The sequence below is a fragment of the Corythoichthys intestinalis genome, chromosome 14 (genome assembly GCF_030265065.1).
Source record: "Corythoichthys intestinalis isolate RoL2023-P3 chromosome 14, ASM3026506v1, whole genome shotgun sequence".
Classification (NCBI taxonomy): Eukaryota; Metazoa; Chordata; class Actinopteri; order Syngnathiformes; family Syngnathidae; genus Corythoichthys; species Corythoichthys intestinalis.
In genome coordinates this window covers 32,444,120-32,465,207 of record NC_080408.1, presented here as the reverse complement: position 1 = coordinate 32,465,207, position 21,088 = coordinate 32,444,120, and the positions used below count along the sequence as shown (strand labels likewise).

The 21,088-nt window shown below is 39.0% G+C and overlaps 1 protein-coding gene across 6 annotated transcripts in view; it reads right to left on the bottom strand.

The window, feature by feature from the left end:
• Window positions 1-16,294, bottom strand: part of per2 (period circadian clock 2) — a 51,728-nt gene extending 35,434 nt beyond the window's left edge. For 5 of the 6 annotated variants that reach the window (XM_057857053.1, XM_057857058.1, XM_057857055.1 and 2 more), the window contains exons 1-2: window positions 16,148-16,294; window positions 8,871-9,429 (exon numbers count right to left, since the gene is read on the bottom strand). In XM_057857053.1, coding sequence (XP_057713036.1) covers window positions 8,871-9,322 — 452 coding nt within the window. In that variant the 5' untranslated portion in view covers window positions 9,323-9,429; window positions 16,148-16,294. The remainder of the gene's footprint in view (window positions 1-8,870; window positions 9,430-16,147) is intronic. The other variant, XM_057857054.1, reaches the window with a different exon arrangement.
• Window positions 16,295-21,088: the final 4,794 nt, after the last annotated feature.

The following is a 21,088-nucleotide window of genomic DNA, read 5'->3' as shown; positions in this document are numbered from 1 at the left end:
TGGGCATTAAATTAATGCTTATGACAGACGTCATTAAGTTTCATCCGGCAAATTTTGTCAGTAATTCGATTTACCAGTATGTCCAGCTCAGATCTTTTAAAACCCTTCAAAAGTGAGATAATTTGCCAGATGACACTAAATGACATCTGTCATAAGCATTCATTAATGGTCATGACGGTGTCATGTCATAATTATGACAGTCTTATGACTCCACTGTCAAATAAAGTGTTACCGGTTAATGCCTTTTGGTGTAAATATCTCATAATACAGTGAGGACGGCTGCGGTTTATAGTCTGGAGCGGCTTATATATGAACAAATGCGGTTTTCGTGTCAAATTTGGTGGGTGGGGGCCTATAGTAAGAAAAATACGTTAAAACATATTGTGTATAAAGTGTATATGCAGAGAATGAAAAAAGTGAAAGCTTAGAGATTTAATAAGATTATTGCAAAAAGTATTCGCTCACCCATTTTGGCTCTGTGAATGCAAGCGTTATCCAATTATTAATCCCTAATTTCACATTTATATCACACCCAATTCATACTAATGCACCCATTCATGTACCAATTTATACTGATGTACAGTTAGGTGAAAAAATTAGGACACCACATTAAATATTCAGTTCTTTATTAAGAAATGTTCACATATCAATGTCTGATCTTGTTTTTCTTTATCACTGGAAAAGAAAGGGATTCAATTGTAGGTAAATACAAATAATTAATATTGTTTTACTAATTAAACCAAATATATCAACAAAAATGCATATTTTAACTGAGGAAAAAGTTAGGACACCCCTACAACCTAATAGCTAGTGTTACCCCCCTTTGGCTGAAATAACTTGAGTGAGATGGTTTTTGTAGCCATCTACCAGTCTTTGACATTGGTCTGAAGAACGTTTGCCCCACTCCTCAACACAGAATACTTTCAACAGTGAGATGTTTGAGGGGTTTCTTGCATGTACAGCCCGTTTCAAGTCACCCCACAGCATCGCAATGGGATTAAGATCTAGGCTTTGACTCAGCGATTCCAGGACTCCCCATTTCTTTTCAGCCAGTCCTTGGTGGATTTGCTGGTATGTTTTGGTTCATTGGCATGCTGCAGGGTCCAGTTTCACTTCATCTTTGTTTTTTCACAAATGATCTCATATGTTCCTCAAGCACCCTCTGATACACAATAGAATTCATTGTGGATTCTATGAGGGTGAGCTGGCCAGGTCCTGCTGCAGCAAAGCATCCCCAAACCATGACACTTCCACCTCCAAGCTTCACAGGTGTTTTTTTTTTCCTGGAATGCTGTACTGGGTTTACGTGTCCAAATAATTCAGTTTTAGATTCATCTGTCCAAAGAACATTATTCAAAAAGTCCTGGTCTTTGTCTACATTCACTTTTGGCCTTCATGTTCTTCTTGGGGAGCAAAGGTTTCCTCCTTGCACACCTCCCATGAAAGTTAAATTTGTTTAGTCTCTTTCTGATTGTAGAAGCATGCACTTTCACATCGACAGTAGCAAGAGCCTGCTGTAGGTCCGGTGATGATATTTTAGGGTTTTTGGAGACTTTTAGCATCTTGAGGTCTACTCTCAGGATGAACTTGCTTGGACGGCCAGACCTGGGCATGTTGGCACTCGACAGTTGTTTTGAATGTCCTCCACTTGTAGACTATTTTACAGACAGTGGAATGGTGTATTTTATATTCTTCTGAGATCTTTTGAAATCCCTTACCAGACTCATAAGCCTCTACAATCCTCTTTCTGAAGGCCTCAGCTCGTTTGATCTTACCATGATGTTTTCTCTTACTTCAACAGCCAGGCACTGTTGAAAGCATTCTGCGTTGAGGAGTGGGGAAAACATCCTTCAGACCAATGTCAAAGACTGGTAGATGGCTACAAAAAGCGTCTCACTGAAGTTATTTCAGCCAAAGAGGGTAACACTAGCTATTAGGTGGTAGGGTGTCCTAAATTTTTCCTCAGTTAGTATATGTATTTTTGTTTATATATTTGATTTAATGAGTAAAACAATGTTAATTTTTGTTGTTTACCTGCAATTAAATCGCTTTCCTTTCCAGAGATAAAGAAAAACAAGGTCAGACATTGATATGTGAACATTTCTTAATAAAGAACTGAATATTTAATGGGGTGTCCTAATTTTTTCACATGACTGTACTTAATCATGTTAATGTAACTATTCAGCGTACAAACACACTAACCTTTGCACTAAACCCATTAGTCAAAACTAACACCACAATTAGAAACAGCAAAAGCCAGGTCAAACACGCGCTTGTTGGTTTGCATTAACCCACAATCCTAACAAGGACCTACTAATCTCAAAACAGACTTTGGGACGCTGACTCATCACAACAAAGGGTCTTTAAATAGCTGGCTAATCGGGCTGTGAATAGAAGAGCATTCCCACAATAGAAACCTGTGAGCATCGGAGGGCATTTAATACAGTTACATGTAGTGCCCTAAAATACAACAACTGGTTTTAGAGTGGACAGGCCCGATGTGTACTAAGCTTTTACCTGAGGCTAATTGGTCTGCACTGCATCAGGGAACTTGAGAGCTTCAGGTTCTCTCACCTTGAATAAGAATAGTCCTGTGGTTGTGGAAAATGCAGCACTGAGCAGTGGCTCAATAATTATTCTATCTTAATTCTTTTTACATGGAATAAATACACACGCAGTCTGCTCTTCATACAAAACGGTGATTCACAACCCCTGTGCTGCAGCACATTATGAGGAAGTTATTTAGTTCCTTTTATCTCATTCTTAATTACTCCAAATGTATACTTAATGCCAGGGGTGCTCATTGTTTTTTGCTCCAAGATTTACTTTTTGAAGAGACAACCTCCTGCGATCTACCTTAACAGCTCACACAACATAATAAACTATGTACATTTAAGAAAAATTATATTCTTATTTTTTATTTTTTATTTTTATTTATCTTTTTATTTATTTATTTTTTTTTAATGCCACAAGCTACCCACACTAGCGTTGCGATCGACGTAATGGGCACCATTCCTTTATGCTTTTATTGCCAGGCAGAACAATTAACTATGGTAATTGGACTGGATTGGTCGTCTTTCGCTTCCAGTCCTGCCACCATTTTTGTGAGCTTGGTTCGGAAGTTAATTTTAATTTGAGTTGGGAGCACAAGGCGGTATTACATAACATGGCAGCTTCCCAAGATCAATGAAGCTTGATGAATGATTGTTTCATTCTTATTCCATAAACACAATTTTACCACAACACAATGTCCTGTTGGCATACACAACATATTTTCGGGTTAGTTACCCTTTAACCATGTTTGGAAAATGCTGCCATTGAGCATGTGCTGTTTCAGTTAGAGAAACACAAAAAGATGAGTGTAAAGACATATGAAAGTATAAATATTAACAAAAGAAAAGCATGAATAGAAAGGGGTCAATTTTGAACATCCACAACTGTACTAGTTTTAGTATAATGACTATTTTTATTGAATAAATCATCGTAATTTTGAAATGTAATTAACATGTAGGGTTCCATATTGTTATGCACAGTCTTTTAAAACAAAGCGAATGGATTATATAGAACTCTGTGAGGTCTAATTTCTGTCATTTTTTTAAAACAACAAATTCCATTTTAGACTATAACTTTGTCCAGTATTATCAGAGAAGCCTTTCTATCTAGCATTATATGGTCACCACCAATTTGCTGTATGGAGGCACACCTGTAAAGTTTCCTTAAAATGAAGGTCGCTGATGCCACCTTCATTTTAAGGATGCCTTTAAGGATGCTCTCAAGGTGGTTCAGGTTTGTAGGTTGTTGATCAAGATAATACATTCTTTTCCTGTATACCTTCTAGACATGTGCCGATTACCGGTTTCGAGATATACCGTGGTATGAAAACGTCAAGGTTTCAAAACCGCAAAAATTTTCCGTCATACCGTTCCTAAGGTATAAGATATTTTTATGTCCCAAAATTGCATTGACAAATCCCTCGCCTGCAGCTGTAAGGCTCAAACCACTTCTCCACCGTTTGTTGCTCAGTGTCAGTGCATGCTACATGATGGCTGGAGGAGGTGAAACCCCTGAAGTTTTTTCCCCCCATCGAAGAAAACTAAATCGCCGGTATGGGAATACTTCAGCTACAGAAATGTTACAGAGGGCAGCGGCTTAGAAGAGGGTCAACCAATATGTAAAACATGTTTACGGAGGGTGGCTGCCGAGGAGGCAATACTTCCAATATGATTTGGTATTTATACAAAATTAAAGGTTAGTAAACACAGTCATGAACGTTTCCCACCAGCGACGAGAGTTAACTCCAGCGTGTTTAGTGTGTCTAGCAGTGGTAAAACATGTGTTTTTTTTCTCTTTGGCAACTGTCTGTGTTGAGAAAGACAGCATGTGTATAATGTAAACATGATACAAGTCATACAAACATACACTCAGATGTGCCATGCAATAGGCTGGCAACCAATTTAGGGTGTATCTCGCCTTCTGTCAAGCTTGTATGGGATAAGCTCCAGGACACCCGCATTCATCGGGTGGGACAGTTCTTTTCACAAGGCGGCAGAAAACGCTCAAAGCAGAAGTCATTTTGCCACCTTCAGGCTTTGAGTGGCACGCAAATTATTTCTTACTACAATGATGCACTTCACTTTGTGTTTTTTTTTCTTACAGAGCAAGACGCTTAACCCCAGACTATTAACAGATGTCCGTCATGGTGACTTCACTAACTTGCTCTAAAAATACTCCACTTAGGCTGCCGAGAATAGAGGGCTGCTTTCATGAATAGCACCCAAGAGGAGAGAAGTCCAAGAAGAAAGAGTTAACATAAGTTAAGTGTCTCAAGTTGACTTGGCAGCAGCAAGTGGGTCAGAGAGACTGAAGGATCTTAACGCAGCAACCAGTTTGTCTGTTTTAGTCTGGATGACAGTTGAAACTCAGGGCAAGCTGGTCTTCAGTGACTCAAAGTGCAAGAAGGTTTTGCATTTTTGTATTGTGCTAATGCATACCTCATGGTTTGGATTGGTAACACTGCTGTGGAAAATAATCCAATTTCACATAAATATATGAATGTATCATTTTTTGAAGTAATCTATTAATCGCCATTGACAGTGATAGACATCTAATCAATTTGATCTGGTAGGGTCGGCAGTGAATTATATACATGTTTCAGTGCCACTCAAAATGGATTGGATGACTATGGGCGACAATCGCAGTGATGAGTGTAGAGCTGAAACGATTACTCGAACAATTCTAGTAACTCGATTTTAAAAATGGATCAAGGAATTTTCTCTGCCTCAAGGATGTTTTGCCCGGACTACTTTTAATGCGGCACAACGCGATGACGTAAGTACGGGACGACATAGGCGGCGGCTATATTTGATTTCAACCATGCATGAATATAGAGGTAACGACGAAGAAGCCAACGAAAGTGAAGAGACAGACACCAAGAAAAAGCAGAAAATGTTAAAAGTGTGAGCATTTCAAGCTGGAAACCAAGGCGAACACGGTTTCATGTATTCACTGTACGACAGAGCTTGCATTCCACTACAACACGTCAGCAGCTCCACCAAAGGCACGCTGTTTGCTCCGAGAGCGGAGGATTGATACCCGAAATAAGGTAAAATTAAGTTAACTTAGCGCTAATAAATAAAATTAACGTTACTGTACCTTGCTAACGTAACGTTAGCACCGCGGAACCTGGTTTCTTTTAATTACGACAACTGTCGATGCGTGGGTTTCATACAGGCTTTATTTAATCTGTAAAAACAGCACTGTAGAGTGATGAGGGTGTAAAATATAAACATAATAAAGATAACTGTCAATTTTAGCTCAGTAGTCATTGATGGATAAAACACCAAGTAGCACTGGTGCCAAATGTGCTCCTATACAGCAGGCATCATACATATATTTTGAACACTGCAAAAACTCAAAATCCTATGTGGACTTACATTTTATACTAACTTAAAACTTAACTTGAACTTAAAAATAGCTTGACACAAATGGAAATTCAATTCAAGCGTAGTGACATTTTTAGGTAAGATATAAGACTTTCTCTATTATAAGAAGTTTTTTGAGTGAAAGCAGTGAATTTGTTGTTGTTTTTTCTAGTCACATCTGAGATGCAATTGTTGGCTCTTTTCAACTCTAATATTACGTGAAATGTCTTGTTTTCGCATGTATTTTTATAATTGCTCTCTACCTAAAAAAAAAAATGTTTCATCCGATTACTTGATTAATCAATGGAATTTTCAGTAGAACACTCGATTACTAAAGTATTCAATAGCTACAGCACGAGATGAGTGTGTATTAGTTTTTATTTTTTTTTGTTTTACTCTTCTACCAGCCAGGTCAACACTGCAATTTAGAATAGGCAATAAGCCTTGCACCAGCCCACGTTCCCCCCAAAAATGAAAACATGAGACAAACAGTCACAAAACTAAAAACATCACATGCGTTGAAATGACAGAAGACTCCCTTCCCTGACTGCAGCTCATTCCGGTTTCTCCCTAGTGAACAATCGTTCGTTCGTTCCTTCCTTCCTTGGCATACTGTGTAAAAGCAAATGTAAAAATAAACTCTCACCCTGGTCAGGAATGTGCTCATTCTCATGAGGATTGTTAATGTACTGCTTGTATGTATAGGAGGCTATTTGATGTAAAATGTTTGCGTCACTGCTATGAAGTAAAGAAACTCAATAGTCTCCTATTCTGCATTATTTCTACCACTCCCTCTTAGGAGACCGTCATGTACCAGCAAAAGTCGAAGCTGACAGGGTCAAAAAGTGAGAACGTGCACTATTAACTACGCCCCACGATAAACATGGACAAACAATGCGTTGCCATGGCGATAAGCGATGAGTTTAGCCAGCATGACACTGTCCCTCTGGCAGTTTGTAGAACGCCAAGTGGCTGGTTTGTCAGATGACATCAGGCCGGACTTCCTACAGGGAGCAGCAGTTTGTCTTTTTTTGTTTTCCAAAGCAGACCAAATGCTGAATTCTGCCGTCTGTCAACAGTGAATTACGTCTGCGCTTGTTTTGACGTCAAGCTGCACATGCGTCTAATCCATTTTATGGACTTTTGGAAATGTCCTGTACTGCATGTATCACTTAGTTGAATCATCACCGAAATTACATGTTGTGAAATTGCAGTGCACATGATGACTTGATGACATGAGAGAGCCTAGTTTCTATGAATTTTGCATCATTATCCAGTTGCGTGGGTTATGTGAAAGTGAGTTTTCTTTGCAATTTTCAGTTTGTCTGCCATGTGCTATGTTGGTTATCTGGAGTACAGTACACCCACTATAGGAGTAGTAATCACACATGATTTTCACCTAATCGTGCGGAGTTTCTCACACTTTATTATTTTTGGTATATTTTTCAAATCGGAACAGTATTGGCATCGGCTGGCACCACAGCCTTATGCTATCGGAATCAGTATCAAGGGCCAAAAAATGGTAACGGAACTAGGCATGTGCCGGTTACCGGTTTCAAGGTTTACCGTGGTATGAAAACATCACAGCTTCAAAACCACAAAAAATTTCCGTCATACTGTAGTACGGTATTCGCTATTTTACAAGTCTCAAAAATGCAGCCAGAAGTATCTTGGAGCGGTAGCGCTCACCCCTCCCTCGCCGTGTGTGTGTGTGTCAGTGACGCTATTCTGCTAAACACCAAAAAAGAAACACTCCAAACAAAAGGCGTACTTTTCTTGAATTTATGGAGATCTCAAATCATGGTAACTGAAATATAGTTTTAAAATGTTGTACATTAGTATTTCACACGTGTGAGTAGCTTCATTAGCACAAACAACAGAATGTGAGGAAGTCATCCATGAAAAAGTTCGCCAAAAACAAAACACATTTTCCTTTCAAATTCAAAATACAAATGAACTAAAAACTTAAAAAGACGAATGTTAGCCTAGTCTTAACTGGGAGAGCCACTTCGTCAAGGTTATAAATCTCACGGCCACTGAGAAACAAGCTTGAATGAAGGAAAAGGGATAACATCAAAGATCGCTAATTACGACAGATGATCTTGCCCTAAGCACAAATGTACGCTCGCTGGACAAGGTGAGGTCTCACTCCCAGTGTTTTTAGATGAAACCTTTACACAACAACATTCACATTTTAACTAACTTATCCATTTTTAACTTATTAACTTATGAATTCTGTGTCTTTTTAACACAAAAGCATGACATGTAGACTAGAGTTGACACAGTGGCTGAAAATGGCGAAACTTCACTTGAGGTTTTGCCCCCTCAAAAAAAACGGGAAAAAAGTACAGTCAATGTTTTTCAATTTTATTTAGAAGTGTTTTTACTTTTTTATAGCAATTAATTTAGTTCTTGCTCCAATCTTGAGCAACCTGAGCTGTGGGTAGTCTATAAGTTCCATTTATTTGAATTTTATTTAAAATATTTTTTTGTTTATTTATTTAACAGAATATCCATATTCCAATTTGCAAATATTTTCTGAAAAATAAAAAAATCCCCGAAAAAAGTTTTTTTATTTTTTATTATTTTTTTAACCCATACCTCTCAAAATAACACATTTCGGAGCTATAATTGCAATACCGTGATACCGTAAAACCGCGGTATTTTTGCTCAAGGTTATCGTACCGTCAAAATCTCATACCGGCACATGCCTAAACGGAACAATACCAATTCAAATGGCACTACTTTTAAAATTAAAGTATGCGTACTACTTTTGCAATTATTAATGTATTGTGTGCATGACAATACACTTACTGTCATCAAAATCAATTGCAAGAGTGTGATGTGTTGGAGCTTCAGGTGTAAAATGCTTTTTTCCACTTTAAAATAAGAACTACAATAATTCTACAGGTGGAGGTAGTAAAACAACACTTGAGTTAAATGACTTGCCTCTTGTTGCTTCCAGAAGACTCCAACAAAGCGGAATCTTTGCTGTTACTGTTGGAGCTGCCCATGGACTCATGGCCATTGCTCTCATGGCCGTTGCTCTCGTTCCCATGGCTCTCGTTGCCTTGCGACTCGGTCCCGCTACCGCTGGACCCGCTGCTCTTCATTTCCATGTCCTCCTCCGGTAGCGAGCGGGACCGAGAGCTCTTGCGAAGCTTGCGTGGCGCGGCGGGGGGAGGGTCCTGGCCACTACTGTCGCTACCCTCAGACGGCAGGCCCAGCTCGGGCCCGCCTTGACCGTAGCCGTTCATACGCTGCAGCTGCGCCATGGGGCCGCAGCCAGAGGGCCCCCTCGGCACAGAGCCGCACGAGGTCGACGCTCGGCAGCCTGAAGCGCCATCTTGGTCCTCCCTTACTGAGAAGCAGTAGTGCTTGGAGTCGGAATCTTCTGACATCGAGAGGATGAGCTGACTTTTTATTGTTGTTGGTGAAGTTGAGTAGAACGAGCACAATCACCCCATCGTCAGTAGTGTTGTCGTACAAGTGGAAAGCGACTGATCTGCTGAGAGAAGAATGAAAATATATTATTTGGAGTCATGATGATAAGCCTCTTGTTCAGAATCGATCACGACGGTGCAGAAGGACCCGGTCAGCCACAAAGATAGGTGCATGCAGTTTAATATCTGCCTTTTACTCCTCTACTCTCTTTCTCCATATGCTTCACTTTACATTTATTGCATCACTCATGGCTTTAAGACTGTGTTTGGAAGATAATACACGTGTACGACAGCTATTGTTTTCCATTAATGATGACTAAAAACTTAAGTGACAGCAATCATATGGAGCTTATTATTGATAAATATTTACTAAATGTGTGGTTTTCTTAGTAAATAAAGCAGCATGAAGGTGGAATTCATGAACATATCATATTCTTACAAATTTCAATCTACAGTGGTACCTCTACTTAAGAATATCTCTACATACAGAATTTTCAGGTTAATACATGCCTCAACGGGAAAATATGGAAAATATTGCCTCTTGTTAAGAAAGAAATTTAACGCTGGTACTCGCAGCTCCCAGAGTTTACTGAACGTAACATACTTATAGCTGCTCTGCCATTGGCTATTGCCTTGCATCCAATTGGCTAAGAGGGACCTCTACTGTATGTGTTTATCCCGGTATCCTCTTCATTCGCCCCTCTTTTTGCGACAGCTTTACATGAGTGTATTACCTTTTATTCTTTACTTTATTCTTGGTTTTTTACATTATGAATGACTAAGGTTTCTTGTTTATTGTTAAATAATCTAATTGTAACATGTATTTGTTACATGATTTGATGCATTTTTATGCATTATAAAAGATTTATGTCTGAATTTTGGGGGGCTTGGAACAGATTAGAGCATTTACATTACTACTTCAAGAACCAATTAATTTCGTAAGTAGAGGTACCACTGTATCTAAAATGGCAGCACCATAGCAACCACTTGAAGGTGGATGCCATTTTTTTTTTAGAAGTAAGCATAAATTTTGCCTACCCTTGGGCTAGAGCACAGGTGTCAAACCGATTCCAGAAAGGGCCAAGTGGGTGCTGGATTTTGTTCCAACCAATAACGCGCAGAGAGTTTAACCACTGAACTTCCCTCTGAAACAAGCAGCACCTGACGAAGTTTAACTGGTTACACATGTAAAAGATCTAATTGGTGATAAGGTGTCCTCTTCATTGGTTGGAAAGCAAACCTGCACCCACTTGGGCCTTTCTGGAATCGGTTTGACACCTGTGGGCTAGAGCATCTGTAATAATCAACACATAATAGAGTTTGAGTCCTGTTTGATTGTACAGTCGACTACTTCTTTACCTTTGAAATGTCCCTACAGTCTATAAATCCTACTAATGACTTCTGCAGAGATAACAAACACAAAAAATCAATTCTATAGACATGTACTTGAAACGCTCAACACATGGCGGCAGGGTTTATCTTCTGACCTCGAAAAACACTGCAGGTGCTTCTCTGATCTACAGTGCAAATGTTAGCAGGTTCAAGCTGTGAAGCCTTTTAGAAAAAAAGAAAAAGACTGCTCCATCTAAGCCCTCCGACCCTTTCAAAAGGAGCACCCGTCACATGAAACGCAAACAAATTATTTACTTGAATGTCATGTCAGGTTGCAACATTGTGTTGTTTTCATTTTGTGGCCTTTAATCATAACTCCAGACAAGGGTGCAGCACACCAATATGACGAACAAAAGAGAATGTGAAATGGTCTGCTATAGCTATTAGCACTCTGTGGATCTTTCCAAGAACATTTTTTGGTTAGAGACGTGGAAACATTTCACAAATACGGCAGCAGGAATATATTTGTGTGGGAATGTGACCACTCATGTAGTTACTACAACCAAGGAGACGGATTTAACAATATTGTGTTTGGGGGGAAATATTTCCAAATGTTTTTGAGTCTACTTCGATTAGGTGACAATACTTCCACTAGCGGAACTCTAATTAGCGTCAGGATGAAGGTTTTTGACATTTATCTATTCATTTTCTTGATTTTTTAAAATCTTGTTTCACATTGAAGGCCCCTGAGGTCTATCCCAATTGACGATGGGCCAAAGGCAGGTTGCATCCTGGAGTGGTCACCATATTGAATGCCTTGATCATCAAAACCCCCGTATGAATCACGTAATAGTTCACAGACCTTTTGAACATAGTAACAATTCATGGCTCTATGAGAAAATCTAACTGGTATTTAGTTTATTATGTAGAGGGTATAGACATATAGAAGTTTTTGGATCAAGTTAAAGTTGGTTGACTTGAAATTCCACGTTCAATTTTTTTCTTTCTTTCTTTTTTTTTAACAGTGCTGTCAATTCTCAGCCATTCATGTCATTTTAAACCCCAAAAATATTATTGAAGCAATTAGTTAAACTGCTTGAGTTTTTTTTTTTTTTTTTTTGCTAAAGGCTAGTGATATATCAAATAATAAAAAAAAAATCAAAATATTAATATTTTGTAGCTTCAACTGCACTAACACCTGTAACTAAATGTTTGATGTCATTTTGCATATTTACAACACAAAGAAATACCACTTGGTATTTGAGAAGCAACTTTACTTACACTCTATATCGCCTATCACAGACATATATGATATATAGTGGGGCAAATAAGTATTTAGTCAACCACCAATTGTGTAAGTTTTCCTACTTGAAAAGATTAGAGAGGACTGTAATTGTCAACATGGGTAAACCTCAACCATGAGAGACAGAATGTGGGAAAAAAAAAATAATAATGAAAATCACATTGTTTGATTTTTAAAGAATTTATTTCCAAATTAGAGTGGAAAATAAGTATTTGGTCACCTACAAACAAGCAAGATTTCTGGCTGTCAAAGAGGTCTTACTTCTTCTAACGAGGTCTAACGAGGCTCCACTCGTTACCTGTATTAATGGCACCTGTTTTAACTCATTATCGGCATAAAAGACACCTGTTCACACTCCAATCCACTGTCAGTCACACTCCAAACTCCACTATGGTCAAGACCAAACAGCTGTCGAAGGACACCAGAGACAAAATTGTAGACCTGCATCAGGTTGGGAAGACTGAATCTGCAATAGGTAAAACGCTTGGTGTAAAGAAAACAACTGTGGGAGCAATTATTAGAAAATGGAAGACATACAAGACCACTGATAATCTCCCTCAATCTGGGGCTCCATGCAAGATCTCACGCCGTGGCGTCAAAATGATAACAAGAAAGGTGAGCAAAAATCCCAGAACCACACGGGGGGACCTAGTGAATGACCTACAGAGAGATGGGACCACAGTAACAAAGGTTACTATCACGGGGACTCAAATCCTGCACTGCCCGACGTGTGCCCCGCTGAAGCCAGAACATGTCCAGGCCCGTCCGCGGTTCGCTAAAGACCATTTGGATGATCCAGAAGAGCACTGGGAGAATGTGTTATGGTCTGATGAAACCAAAATAGAACTTTTTGGTTGAAACACAGGTTCTCGTGATTGGAGGAGAAAGAATACTCAATTGCATCCAAAAAACACCATACCCACTGTGAAGCATGGGGGTGGAAACATCATGCTTTGGGGCTGTTTTTCTGCAAAGGGACCAGGACGACTGATCTGTGTAAAGCAAAGAATGAATGGGGCCATGTATCGAGAGAAATTCTTCTTCCATCAGCAAGGGCATTGAAGATGAGACGTGGCTGGGTCTTTCAGCATGACAATGATCCCAAACACACAGCCAGGGCAATAAATGAGTGGCTTTGTAAGAAGCATTTCAAAGTCCTGGAGTGACCTAGCCAGTCTCCAGATCTCAACCCCAAAGAAAATCTGTGGAGGGAGTTGAAAGTCCGGGATGCCCAACGACAGCTGCAAAACATCACTGCTCTAGAGGAGATCTGCATGGAGGAATGGGCCAAAATACCAGCAACAGTGTGTGAAAAGCTTGTGAAGAGTTACAGAAAACGTTTGGCCTCCGTTATTGCCAACAAAGGGTACATATCAAAGTATTGAGATGAATTTTTGGTATTGACCAAATACTTATTTTCCACCATGATTTGCAAAAAATTTCTTTAAAAATCTAACAATGTGATTTTGTGTTTTTTTTCCCCACATTCTGTCTCTCATGGTTGAGGTTTACCCATGTTGACAATTACAGGCCTCTCTAATATTTTTAAGTGGGAGAACTTGCACAATTAGTGGTTGACTAAATACTTAGTGTATTTGCCCCACTGTATGTACATTCATGCACATATACCAATGGGGTGCTGCCACGCAAGGTGTTGCCAAACCTACTGGGGGCAACTAGGGCTAGGTGTCTTGTCGAAGGACGACACAATGACAATGTGCTGTGGGAGCCAGATTCGAACTCCCAATTCTTGATTAAAGGACGACCCACTCAACCACTTGCGCGACCGTCAAACTAGGTCACCCCACGTCGAGTATGCTTATTCACTCAGTACCATTAACTAAAAAGATTTTGGCTTAAGTCTTGAGTTTAATATACTCTGTGCCCACGCAAGGTATTATTTTGCTTGATAATCTTGAAGAGTTTTGCCTATCATTAAAGTGATCATTGTTGCTTTCGTTCATAGAACACCAACACTTAAGCCCACTATGTGCAGATGAAGATGACACGTGACACCTTTACAATAAACTTGAATTTAATGTGATTCCAGTCAGAGTGCACGATCACTAGAAAGAAGCGATAGACAGAAAATGCCTCCTCCATTGAAACAAGAACAGAGCGAGCCCACCACAGATAGCTAGTTGGACATAACAAGGCACATAAAAACCAATCACTGGTTATATATTACTCATCTTACACCATTTCACACAATGAAATGCAATCACAAGTTGCTCCAGGCGGACAAAAGATGAAACAGCTTCCTCCTAACGTCTTTAAGGTGCCCATCAACAATCAATGGAGAGATCAACTGAATTAGCACTGCTGAAGTACTATTGTGGAGCTGGGCAAATTTCAAATTGATGGATTATTAATTCTCGCATGTCTGGAGTCCTTCCCAACTAATATTTGAGCGAGAGAAGCAGAGGTACACCCTAGACTAGTTCATGGGCAATTATCTTCAATAAAGCCAGCATGTCTGGACTAGGAAAACTGATTTTGGGCATGTCTGGACTAGGAAAACTGATTTTGGGCAAGACAAGCATGAGCGCTCGTAATATCAAAACAACAATTTGCTGTGATTTCTCCTTTGGCATTAATGAGGTTGTTTGTTTGACCTAAATCTGAGATAAGTGACATGCTTGCAAGACTTAATGAATCAGATGCACACTGCCTCACGCACGGTGACCACATAAGTCTTCACCCATTATACCAGTGGCTAAAAAAGGGACAGGTACCAAGATGAAAGGGTCACATTATGGAGTGAGCCAAAAAAAAAGTTCAGGTGGAGAAGGACACGCTGATTAACTAGTCCTATCCTTAAAAAAGGAGGAGGCATTCTAAATATGCATCCCCTCCTTATTTAGACAAACTGAAAATATTATTCCCTTAAAACGGCACTGATCAGTGCTCATTGTATCTAAGCAACCAGTGCATCACCACAGCTTGATATTTTCCTACTTTTAATTCTTCCCCATCAGCTTTAATGCCGTTTCTGGCTAAGCCAAAGAAAGAGGCATGCACATATTTCTAACTTTGTAGCAGCTCTGTTCATAAAGAATACTGATCCTAGTGATTTGAGTATTCCATTAAGAGACAGCGGTCAAATTCTATGTGACCAAAAGCTGTCAATTAGGTTTTCTGCCACATTCATATTTGGAAATTTATAGGCTTACCCATTAGGCTGCAATGCCTCCTCCTTTCAAAGATACTCAATGAGATATACTTGGCCTAGTCACGTTAGTCTAGTCTTGTTCTGAGTCTTCCATTATTGATAGTGGACCAAATTTTCTGACACTGGGCATCACATCTCACACCAGAATGACGGGATATGATAGAATTGTATGACTATGCTAGTCAACAGTATTGAGCCACAAATTCTTTCAAGGATTTCACTGTACTCTACATCGACTGATGACACAGTGGGCAAAAAAGCAGCCTCTGAGACCAAACTTTTTTACTTGCTTTTTTTTACACAACAGACTGCATTTTTCGAGCTCGAACGACCTAATAGTCGCTCACAGATCTCATGATTTACAGTAACCAAGGTGTTCTTTAGTGTGTTTTATTTATTCCAGAAACAGAGCTTATATGATCTTCCAAATACTGCACACTATTTTTCTTTTTATACATCGACTGTATCAAAAGTAATGTATGGGTTTTCTTTGTAAAGCAATGGCCCTGAACTATAATAATTATAATGTATGGAAAAAGTGTACCAATATGTCTAAGCTGTGGAGAGGAACTTCTGTAGTCGATTATTAGTAATTATAACATTTATATGCTTCAGAGTATGTTTTCCAAGCATCTTTTGCAGCCCAAGTCCCTCATCGCTGCTGCATGACAAACTCCACAGACATGTGCTGCTCTGCACTCTTTATGTAAGGTGTTGTGCGGACTTTTCACGCGACGGCAAACCAAGCAAGTACGCGATATGCGTTTCGATTCGCTTTTCTAGCTTCTTTAACATTTTCAAACGTATTTCTTGAGGGGGGACATAAGCTCACGACCCTTACAAAGTTTACGTTTTCACGTGAACGCCGACTCACCAAGTCAGCTGATCCAGCAGTTTAGTCCACTGACACAGTTATGCAACTTAACTATCACCTTTTAAAGAGCGTGGTTAGCGCAGGTAAAAGAGCTCCACGTACCTTGAGCAAATGTTCCTGGTATGCACGCCGAGCCTGAAAACTTAAATAATAAGCGAAAAGCCAGAACGAAGATACCGCTTCTTTTCTGCTGTGACACACTTGTTCTCTCGGTCAGATTTCTACTCTCTCTGCGTTGCGGAGCTCCAACTGAGATAGTGACCTCATTCACAGCGGCACCTCCTTTTCTTTTTATTGGCTGCTGAAGCTGTCAGTCGAATCGTCATTGTGTTTTGGGCCAAGCAATGCAGTACTTCCTGGTAAGGAGGTGTGTCCGCAGGACGACGCTCACTTCTGTGATTGGCCCGCTCCGCTGCCATTTTGTTTATGTAAGCACGTCACTGTTTTCACGTGGAGAAGTAGCGGTGGGAGGCGGGGCCAGAGACTTATGGCCAATCAGGAACAAGCATGGGTATGTGAATGAAGCGTATGGGATGAGTGTTGTATAAACGCTTATACAAGCTGCGTACTGTCGACTGCGCAAGCGTCAAAGTCTGAAAGTTCGCAGACGCTTCAATGTTGTGATATAACACAAGGTGACTTGAATTATTAAATAACGACAGCCAAGTCTAATTTACGATTCCTCCTTCCAGATACTTACTTCCCTTAAATGCTGCAATAGGCTGACGTACACTTTAGAATCATTTCCTATTATAAGGCAAGTGACTTTTTGGTAATTAAAAAGAAAAAAATATATATTTTGCCTCAGAAAAACCTGGCGTTCATGCATGGGGACATCACTTTGGGTCATGTAGGCCACAATAACTACATTTGGTGTGCAATTGTGGCCTACTTGAACCAAAATGTGATTTCGCCAGGTATGCACTCATTGATTTAGCGATACAGGGATCTGTGCTTTTTGCAGTTAATAGGGACCAGAATCCGCCGTGATAAGTAAAAACCCGGAAAGTACCCCCCACCCCCCTTTTTGTGTGTGTGTTCACTGTGTTTATTCAGATTTACCATTGGACAGAGAAACATATAAGACATACTTTGCAAAAAAAAAAAAAAAGTGAAAAAACAACTTTATTAATAAATATATCCAAAATACATGTTATAATTACATTTGAAGTGCTTATAAGTTTTAAACATGTTACTGTCCCACTGAATAATTTTTGAACAAAAATAAAGTATAAAAATGCTTGATTGTGTAAATTGTGTGTTTATTGTGTAATGTCTTTATGAAATGCTTCACTGAGTCCACTCAAATCCTCTCAAGCTGCTCACTTACACACAATGAGTTGCCACAGCAACTGTTTAACAAGTTAAACGATGATTGACGCATGCAGCACTTTTGAAGTTTGTGTCTCTGGCAAGATCAAACCCAAACATTTGTCAATCATCGTTAACTTTAATAAGCAACTCCAGTGCACTGCCTGATGAACAAAGCGCAGGGAGAGGGAGGCAGGGAGGGAGGAACGGAGCAAGAGTGAGACATTTGTATTTTTTTTTTTTTTTTTAATTGAAAAAAAAAAAATCCGCGATTGACTGAGGGCATGAAGTTTTAAGTGCGAAGTAGCGAGGGATCACTGTAGCGATACGCGTGATGCATACTCGCAAAAATTTTCTTCGTCCCGTTTCCTTTAATTCAGACTATGTTCACATGAGTTTTGAAACTCAGAGGATTCTGTTGCCTGTGACGACAGCAGCAAGACGTTTATCTTGTGGGCATTCTCAATGTTAGGTTTCATTACTATGAAAAGCTTTAAAATGCGTGTTAAAACACCCCCCCCAAAAAAAACTGCGTGATTTTTTGAAGATAACTCAGTGACAGCCAGGCTGCAAACTCAAACATTGTACGCATGCGCCAACAACGCTAAGCATTTAGGGGAATTGCATTTATAAGTACAGTATTGAGAGTCTGCTTTGTCATAAACGAAAACAGACTAAAATTTGTAAAAACCTTGTTAGGAATTATGTGGCATTATTTGTCTTTTTTTTTTTTTTTTTTTAATAAAAATTAAATATTGCATTAATACATATATTAAAAATAGTGAAAATTTATTGTGTGTGAATATATATACATAAACTGTATGTTCATATATTCATATATATATATATATATATATATATATATACACACATACATACACATATACTGTACGTCGAAAGTCTAAACACCGAGACAAATGAAAAACCAAGCTCTGAGGATTTATTCGCATGCGTCCCTAGAATATACCTTCCAAATTTCACTGTGATCCATCCACTGTAATGGAGAAGAAGCATTTTTCGTTAGTGTCCTCCACAAGAAGAAGAATGAAGCAAGAGGTTTTCAAGACCTTCCTCCAGGCGGTCTAAAAAGAAATACTTTCTATAGTTTGGGGGCGAATCAGAAAAGTTGACAACACTTAATAGCTGTAGGTTGATCGCAATGCCATACCTCCACCCGATCAATGGAAGCTGTACTTACTGTAGCATTTGCATTTGGGGTGGCGTGGCTCAGTGGTAGAGTAGTTGTCCCCCAACCCAGAGGTTGTGGGTTCGATTCTCCGCCCTGATGAACTCGTCTAAGTGTCCTTGAGCAAGAGACCGAACCCCACGTTGCTAATGGCACTGCGTCACCAGTAAGTTGATGGTGAGATAGTGTAAAGCGCCTTGAAAGGTGGAAAAGCGCTATATAACACCATTTACCAACAAGACTGTGGATCTAATTTCTCTTAATTGCAACTTCCATAGCTCCTCTATGTTTTCATGCTGCCATATTATCTCATTAACCTAGAGTGAGATTTACAAATATTGGAAAATAGACAATTCTCACGATTTCAGATCAAAACCAGCAGAATGGATTTGAAGTGACAAACAAGATGACCTTTAACGGCAAACTTTCAACTGTAATTATATGGTGCTTACTGTACGTACAAACCAGAACTGTGAAGAGTGTAGAAATTCAAAAGTTATCATTCATAACTCCCACTTTTTATAGGACCAAAAGAATGAGAAAAAATAGCAACCAAATCCAATTTTTAAGCATATTGACTTTACTAAATGCTGGTGTTCCTCCCTGCTCTGCCACCCAGAAGACTGCAACTGCTTGAGGCAATTTTCTTTCAGTTTTGTCTTCAGCAAGTGAAATGCGTTTTCAAGTTGCACTAAGTTCAGGTGATTGATTTGGCAGTTGTTTAACATTACACTTTTTTGTCCACAGTGGGCACACCTTCAGATTTTCGATCACTCAAATTATGTGATGCTGTAGGTAGATGATATTTTTAAATATTTGTTATTGTTTTAACTGTCATGTTATATAAACTATGTGGTTCATGTATGAAAGCTGATATGAATCAAGAAAAAATACTGATCTGAAAGTTCTTTGTCATTCTGCATGATTACAATCAATGGTCTGATTACATCGCTATAATCAAATCACTAAGCTTCAATACCGCATTCTGTGATCATGTCAAATATCAGTATTTTCAGTGCCAGCATATCAACCCCTTAAGTAATATTTGAAGCCTTAAAATCATAAATATGATCAAAATGAAATAATTTAAACATACAATAAAAATCTCCAGAGTGTAGAAACCTCATGGAAGAATGTCTAAAGACTTTTTATTAAAGAGAACCTGAAAACTTTTTAAATTGGTCGCCTCTGTCAAGAAAAGGCTATCGTGTTTACATTTTTCTAGATTACTGTGGACAGATTACAATAATCTCCCATCCATCAAGGCGGTTAGATTTCAGACCACCCCTGCAATAAATGACATTTTTAATTTAGAAATACCCTATTTAAATACTATTCTTTCACCTCAAAATAACCCAAAAATGTACCATAAAAATTGCAGTTCTCTAAAAATACGGAATGAAACAGGATTGTGACATTCAACAAATTTGAGGAAAAACTAGGTTGATCTGAAATACTTGAGGTTTTAAATCCTCTTCAGTGAAATTTGAAGAGTCAAAGTTCTGGTTGTATTTCTAGTTGGTGAGGGTAGAATCAAACCCTGCCCAAAAAATTCAGCAAACACGGAACACATTATGAAGTTTACATTCTTAACAAATGTCACAATAGGCTGACTGCAAGTTGAATGGACCCTTCAATCTATTGAACTATACACAATTGGCGGTACATACAAAGCATAAATCTATCTTCATCTGTCATGCTCTTAAGGATATTGAATGATGCAGGGAAGGGGAGGAAAAAATGATACCTTTCACACCACGTGTTATCGCCTCACCATTTGCTAGGATCAGAGATAGCATGCATTAAGTCAGTGTTATTTGGCATGAATAAAGCTCGTTTGATCCAATTTGCAGTCATCTGTTCATCTTATGATTCGCCATAAAGGAAAACAGACCGAAATGAATATTTGGTCAGACTGAATATAGCTTCCCACTGCTGTCATATTCATTGATCATGAACTACTTGATAAGTTTTGAAACTCTCGTGATATATTATAAATCATACCACATGGCTTCATTTGGGTGACTTTGGGTAAGAGAAGCGCGGGGGGGCTTTTGGCAAACAAAGATTCATGTGCACATTTGCACAAATGGACAATTTAGTCTTCAATTACACTAACATGTCTGGAACCTATCCCAGCTGACTGTTGCCGAATTCATTGGGGGTTCGGACCCTCACAAAATACTTATCTATTTAAAGCATCACTATGGCAAACATTCCAATATCCTGGAGAGTGTTTGCTTCAAATCTGTGGGGAGTTCCAGATGGACGAGAGTCACTTGCAGAGAAAAAAAATGCTTCCACAGAATGGAATGAAGCAACAGATGGCAAAAATTGTCCATCTTTTTTATTTTTTTAAATATTGGAGTAGGTGGTAGAATTTAGATTTTGCAAAAAACAAATGGCACTTCCCAAAATTGCTTTCCTGTACAACAATGCTAAAGTGTAATAAAATACAAAATTTGGCTTGGTCGTAAATGAAGATTTGTGTATAGTGTGCCTGATGTCTACCCATCAAGTGTGAAATTAAAGCACATTTTTAAGTA